At 59.8% G+C, this 7,281-nt stretch overlaps 1 protein-coding gene across 1 annotated transcript in view; it reads left to right on the top strand.

Moving 5' to 3' along the window:
* MUC6 (mucin 6, oligomeric mucus/gel-forming) overlaps positions 1-7,171 on the top strand; it is a 26,721-nt gene extending 19,550 nt beyond the window's left edge. Inside the window, exons 30-37 of the mRNA XM_027766683.1 lie at positions 444-524; positions 1,797-1,859; positions 2,345-2,377; positions 2,803-2,997; positions 3,575-3,796; positions 4,087-6,132; positions 6,549-6,738; positions 7,033-7,171. Of these exons, the coding sequence (XP_027622484.1) occupies positions 444-524; positions 1,797-1,859; positions 2,345-2,377; positions 2,803-2,997; positions 3,575-3,796; positions 4,087-6,132; positions 6,549-6,738; positions 7,033-7,171 (2,969 nt within the window). The remainder of the gene's footprint in view (positions 1-443; positions 525-1,796; positions 1,860-2,344; positions 2,378-2,802; positions 2,998-3,574; positions 3,797-4,086; positions 6,133-6,548; positions 6,739-7,032) is intronic.
* The last annotated feature ends 110 nt before the right edge of the window (positions 7,172-7,281 follow it).

Below are 7,281 nucleotides of genomic sequence, written 5' to 3' on the forward strand. Positions count from 1 at the left end.
TGGCGAGTGTCTGTGCGATGCTGTGGCTGCCTACGCCAAAGCCTGCCTGGACAAGGGCGTGTGCGTGGACTGGAGGGCCCCGGACTTCTGCCGTGAGTGTGCCGCTCCCCCCGGGGCCTCGCCCACGAGCACCTCTCCCGGGCGGGCACTGGGCCACATCCCCCAGGGCCGCCCCGGCTGACCACCACAACCCCCTGGACCCCTGCCCCCGCGAGGAGAGGTCCTGGCAGGAGAACGGGAGCCTTCCGCACCCACGTTCAGGTCCCCACTCTGGGCACCACCCAGGGCTCCGCCTCAGCCTGGGCCGGCCTCCCCTCCCACCCCACTGACTGACGCGGCCTCTCCTGCCAGCCATCTACTGCGACTTCTACAACACCCACGCGCGGCTAGGCAGCGGCGACTACCAGTACACACAGGAGGCCCACCGCACGTGGCACTACCAGCACTGTCTCTCTGCACGTGGCACTACCAGCCCTGTCTCTGCCCCGGGCGGCCACAGAGCCTCCCGGACGTCAACATCGAAGGTACCAGGCAGCAGGGGTGCAGCGCAGGGCCCTCCTCCAGCCACGCACACCCTTTCATGGATTCACACAGCTCGTTCACTCGTCTGCTCACTCGTCCGCCCGCCCTCCACCCGCTCACTCACCTGTGCACGCACTCGCTCGTCCGCCCGCCCTCCGCCCGCTCACTCACCTGTGCACGCACTCGTCCACTTGCGCACATGCACCTCCAGGGCACGGGTTGCCAGGCCAAGTTTAAGGTGGCCCTGCTTCCAGAAGTCCCCCTTCTGGCCAAAGAGAGATACTTGAAAACAAAATAAGGAAGCAAAATACTGTCAGATGACATGCAAGACATGATGGAAAATAAGGCAAGGCAAGACACTGGGAGGGACACAGGGACTTCCACATCACAGAGTGGTCAGGAGGTAGACCTCTGGGCAAGGACTGGAAAGAGGGGCGGATGGGCCAGGAAGGTTTCAGGCAGAGGGATGGCAGGGCAAGGTGCCAGGAACCCCAAGGGTATGGGGCAGCAAGGGCAGAGTGGGCACAGGGCGTGTGGGGTGAGCGTGGGAGGGGAGGGCTGTGGGGGGGTGAGTGGAGGGTACGGCTGGGCTTGGACGGGGCCTTTCAAGGCTCACGCTTGCAGGTAGAAGTCTGAGTGGACACTGGAGCTGAGCTGACCAGGCAGCGAGGATAGGAGGCCGAAGGGTAGGGCAGGAGCAGGGTGACCACGAGGCAGGGTCAGGAAGACTGGGCGTGGCTGTGGCGCCTGCAGAGGAGGGGAGTGTCCAGTGCATCAGCGTGTGCCGATGGTGGGCTACACAGAGAAGCTGGGGCGGGAGTGAGGAGCTGCCCACACAGAGAGGACCCTGCGTCTGGGTCCAGAGGGGAGGCAAGGGCGGGATAGTCGTCCCAGGGGTCACCCAGCTCAGGCTGGTTTCAAGGTCCCAGCACAGCATCGTCCACGTGAGCAGAGGTGGGCTGTGGACAGAAAGGGGAGGAAGGAAGGTCTGGGGAGGCTTGGGTGGGGAAAGACGGGCAGACAAGGCCAGGAGGGGCCGGTTAGGACCACTGCAGTCCACAGTCCTGAGCAAGAGAGTCTGGCCTCGGCAGGGTATAGGCCACGGGGACTCTGACAGGTAACCCCAGGTTGGGGTGAGGCAGAGAGGAAGGGGACAAAGCAGGGCAGGGGCCAAGGCAAGGAGCAGAACACAGCAGGTGGGCCCGCTGGCAGGAGGGAGGGCCTGTGTGGGGTGGGCTTGGCTCCCACGCTGAGCCTGGCCGCTCTCACCGTAGGCTGCTACAACTGCTCCCAGGATGAGTACTTCGACCACGACAAAGGGACATGTGTGCCATGCGGTAAGTCCACCGAGCTCCCAGGGTCCAGCACCAGCACTGTCGGGCCACTGCAGGCAGCCTTACCTGGGCCCCGCACTCAGGCACCCCACACCTGGGAGAGGTGCCCTCAGGACTCTGAGCTCCTGCACTAGCCTCTGGCCAGCCCCACCAGCTCCACTGCAAGGGCTCTGCCCCTTTGGGGTGCTAGAACTCCCAGAGCCTCAGGCAGCTTCCAGCCACAACCACAGACAGGAAACAGCACAGCGCTAGCCTGGGCCCTTCCCTGTCCTCCCATCCCCAACCTCTACTCACCTGGTCCCCAGCCTCAGTCACAGTCCCCAACCCGCCAAGGTGTCCAGGGAGCAAAGTGGAGCTGTCCCCGGGATCCAGGTCTACGCAGCCTTGAGGAATGCTGCCTGTCCTCCCCACCCAGCCAGCCAACAGCACGGGGAGGGAGGGCTGGGAGTGCCGCGTGGGGAGCACCCTGACACCCCTTCCTCTTGCAGGGCCGCCCCCCACGCCGCCGCCTCCCACCACAGGTGATTGCACGCACACTAGGTGCCGAGGTGACCAAGCAGCTCTCTTCCCAGGCTCTTTCCGGCCGCCGCACAGCCCCACCAGCCCTGCCTCAAGCAGGGCACTGGGAGGGCCAAGGGCAGGGTTGGGGGTGGAGGTGGGGAAGGTACCTGCACATCCCCGGGTCTCGCTGGGCAGCCTCAGGGGTGCAAAGCGTAGTTTCTGCCGGCGGCCAGCCCACCACGGCCCTGGTGGGACCTGCCACTGAGCACTGTGTGGAGCCTGGACAGGTGAGTCCCTGGCCATGCACAAGGCCCCATCGGGAGCTCTGACGCCCTTGGTGCCTCACGGGGCTGCAGGGTCCAGCAGGCCGGAGAGGAGGATCCCTGCCAGGGCGAGCCAGGGCGAGCTCCCAGATAGTCCGTAACGGCACATCTGCCCCACGCAGGCTCGCCGCCCACACCAGCCCAGCCTACCACAGTGACCCTCAACACCACAGGGCTCCTCAGCTCCCCACACACGCCTGTTGGATCCACCGGGACTCCCGCCCTGCCAGCCACGTCCACAGCTGGACCCTCAGCCTCCTCCTCTGTACAGACTGGAACAGCCTCGACCATGCAGGCGGAACCTACAGTCTCAGGAGGTAGGAGCTCTGCAGGGTGCAGAAGCACAGGGAGGGCCACCACAGTCCCAGGGACAGCCAAGGGCCACAGACAGGACTCCAGCATGGGCTGAGGAGCGACTGCACCCACTCACTTTCTTGGCACAGAATTTCCTGCATGTGGAGCCACGCTGAGGATTCTTCTAAACAAAAATGTTTAAAAGACAAGCTGGGCAGGCCAGCAGGTGGTGTCTAATGGTGTCACTAGGAAGCTCATGGGACCTCCGCCCTATAGCTGGCCTCCCCATCCTCAGCATGCCACACCACTGCCCAGGGACTCCTGAGGGGCAGTGCATCTCTCCACCAACCTCTGCCAGGGTGGCAGAGAGGCAGCCGGGCTCCCACAACAGCACACGGCGCTGGCCATGAGGCCACGACAGCCAGATGCACTGTGGGTGGATTGGCGTCAGTTACAAAGGGCAAGGGGCTGCTCCACGGACGAAGCCATGCCTTCGACAGCTCGATGGGGCCCTGGGGGCAGTGTAGTCCCAGGCCCACGACAAGCTCAGGAAGTGCAGACTGGGCCACTGGGGATGACTTGGGTGTCTCTCTTCTACAGAATCACCTCGAACCACTGCAGCCATTACTCCGTGGGCCACGTCAGCACTGGCCCCCACAACCACACCAAGATCAACACCCATAGGACTCACCATGACCCAGGCCACAACTCAGACCACAGCATCTTCTCTCAGCTCATCCACCAAGTCCACAGCTCAGTCCACGTCACGCACGACAGAGGCACAGCCAACCCTAGCAACATCAGAGACCGCCCCCAGCTCAGGTACGTAGGAGCCATGAGCACCAGGGCTCGCAAAGGCGGTTGGTCTCACCTCTGCTCCTGAGACAAAAGGGGCCCTATTGCCAAGAGGCAGGAGAAGGCACAGCTGACAGTGAGGGTAGGGACAAGGGGTGGCCTGGTATCCAACCTGGAATAGGCCCTGAGAAACGGGAGGTCCCCAGGGCTGCAGGTCAGAAATGGGGGCATGGGGTAAATCTCCGGTAAGTACAACAGAGCTACTAAGGGACAGGTAGGAGGGGAGGCTGACAGTGACACTGCATTCTTCCCAACAGCACCCAGCCATCAGGGAACCCCGGGCACAACAAGCAGCCAGGAGACACAACACACACAGTCACGTCCCACCCCTGCCAACACAACTGGTCAGACAGAGCAAACGACATTACCCACAGGATCCCCGGGAACACCAACCATGAGCACTTTGACCCCCAAAACAGCCACCTCCCTGAGAACGCCGTATACCCCTACCACCACACACTCCCCACCCACGCTCTCAGTATCAGCCACACCACACACAATGGGACCCTCCTCGGGGACATCCTTCAACACTCCCACCACAGGGACCCCACCAGGCCCGCACAGCACACCTCCCATTCCTATTCCAACTCTTGCCACCTCGTCAGGAACTCCCACCACTCCCCGAGTCATCACACCTACCCAACATCACACCCCTTCCACTTCCGCCTCGAAGCCCACGGGCACCGTTCTGCTAACGACCACTGTCCAAGGCACAGGTCCCACAAACTCTGTCCCACCGCTAACGAGCACCACCAGGGGGACGAGCCACACCCACAGCCCATTCAGCACGGCCAGCACCTCTGCATCCCCAGGGCCTGAAACACCCCACTATGAATCCACATCGGCATTCACCACCATCACTCCCACATCCACAAATACAGGAACGGGGACCCCGGTAGCGCACACCAGCTCCGCCACCACAGGCAGCCCCCACACTCCTTCCACCACACACTCTTCGACCACACTTTCTGTCTCAGCCATGACTCACACCACAGGTTCCCACACAGGGACACCCTTCAAGACCACCACCATCCTTCCGTCTCCATCTGGCCCTCACACCACACTTCCAACTCGTGTTCCCACATTTTCTACCTCCTCGGTCACGCCATCCACTCACCGAGTCATCACACCGACCAACCAGCAGACTTTCTCTTCCTCCACCCACAAGCCAACGGGCACCATTCTCCCAACCACCTCAGTCCAAGGGACAGGTCCCACACACTCAGCCCCACCTCTGACGAGCACCACCAGTGGGACCAGCCATGCCCACAGCTCATTCAGCACAGCCAGAACCTCCACATCTTCAGTGTCAAACACACACCATGAATCCACAACTGCATCTGCAACCACCATCACTCCCAAGCCCACTAGTAGGGGTACTGGGACCCCAGGTGTATACACCTCTACCACCCCTAAAGGTTCACACACTCCTTTCACCACACACCAGCAATCCACACTATCTGTCTTATCCACACCACACACCACAGGAACCCCCTCAAGAACATCATTCAAGACCACCACCATCCTTCCATCTCCATCTGGCCCTCACACCACATTTTCTACTCTCAGTCCCACATTTTCAACATCCTCTGTCACTCCAACCACTCACCGGGCCATCACACCTACCCACCAGCAGACCTTATCCACCTCCTCTCTCAAGACCACAGGATCCATTCTCCCAACCACCTCAGTCCAGAGCACAGGTCCCACACACTCAGTTCCACCACTGACGAGCACCACCAGTGGGACCAGCCATGCCCCCAGCCCATTCAGCACAACCAGAACCTCTACTTTCCCAGTCTCTAAAACAACCCACCACGCATCCACATCAATATCTGCCACCACCATTACTCCCAGGTCCACGAGTAGAGAAACTGGGACTACAGTGGTGCACACTAGTAGTCCCCACACACCTTTCACTACACACTCCTCAACCACACTGTCTATCTCAGCAACACCACATACGACTGGTACACCCTCGGAAATATCCTTCAAGACCACCTCCATCAATCCATCTCCATCTGGCCCTCACACCACACTTTCTACTCTTGTTCCTACATTTTCTACCTCCTCAGTCACTCCATCCACTCACCGAGTCATCACACCTACCCCCCAGCAGACTTTCTCTTCCGCTACCCCAAAGCCTACAAGCATCATTCTCCCAACCACTTCAGTCCAAGGGACAGGTCCCACGCACTCAGTTCCACCTCTGACAAGCACCACAGGTGGGACCAGCCATGCCCACAGTTCATTCAGCACAGCCAAAACCTCCACTTCTTTGGTATCACAACCATCACCCACAGGTGGGCCCAGCCATGCCCACAGTTCATTCAGCACAGCCAAAACCTCCACTTCTTTGGTATCACAACCATCACACTATGAATCCACAACTGCGTCTGCCACCACCATCATTCCCAAGACCACTAGTAGGGGTTCTGGAACTCCAGAGGTGGACACAAGCTCTGTCACCCCAAACAGTCCCAACAACCCTTTCACCACACACTTGTCATCCACGCTTTCTGTCTCTTCCACACCACACAGCACTGGAACCCCCTCAAGAACATCCTTCAAGACCACCACCGTCCTCTCATCTCCATCTGCCCCTCATACCACAATGTCTACTCTAGTTCCTACATATTCCACCTCCTCAGTCACTCCCACCACTGAACGAGTCATCACGCCTACCCAAGAACACACAATTTCTACCTCCACTTTCAAGCCAACAGGCACTTTTATTCCAACTACTTCAATCCAAGGAACAAGTGCCCCACTCTCATCCTCTCCAAACACAGGCACAACAAAGGGGACCAGTACAGCCAAAACCTCCACTTCCCCAGTGTCGCACACACCACACCACAAATCCACATCAACACCTACTTCTATCATCACTCCCAAAACGACAAGTGGAGGTACTGGGACCCCAGTGGTTCAAACCAGCTCCGAAACCCCCAGCAGGCCACACACACTCTTCACCACATATTCACCATCCACACTTTCTATCTCTTCCACCCCACACACCACTGGAACCCCCTCAGGGACATCACTTAAGACCACCTCCATCCTCCCATCTCCATCTGCCCTGCCCACCACACTTCCAACTCTTGTTCCCACATTTTCTACATCCTTGGTCACTCCATCCACTCACCAAGTCAACACCCCTACCCGCCATCAGACCTTATCCACCTCTACTCTAAAACCCACAGGCTCTATTCTCCCAACCACTTCTGTTCAAGAAACAGGACCCACATACTCAGTTCCACCACTGATGAGCACCACGAGGGGGACGAGCCATTCCACCAGCCCATTCAGCACGGCCAGCACCTCTACATCCACAGGGCCTGAAACACCCCACTATGAATCCACATCGGCATTCACCACCATCACTCCCACATACACAAATACAGGAACGGGGACCCCGGTAGCACACACCAGCTCCGCCACCACAGGCAGGC

Source organism: Tupaia chinensis, unplaced genomic scaffold, assembly GCF_000334495.1.
Source record: "Tupaia chinensis unplaced genomic scaffold, TupChi_1.0 Scaffold143624_1, whole genome shotgun sequence".
NCBI lineage: Eukaryota > Metazoa > Chordata > Mammalia > Scandentia > Tupaiidae > Tupaia > Tupaia belangeri.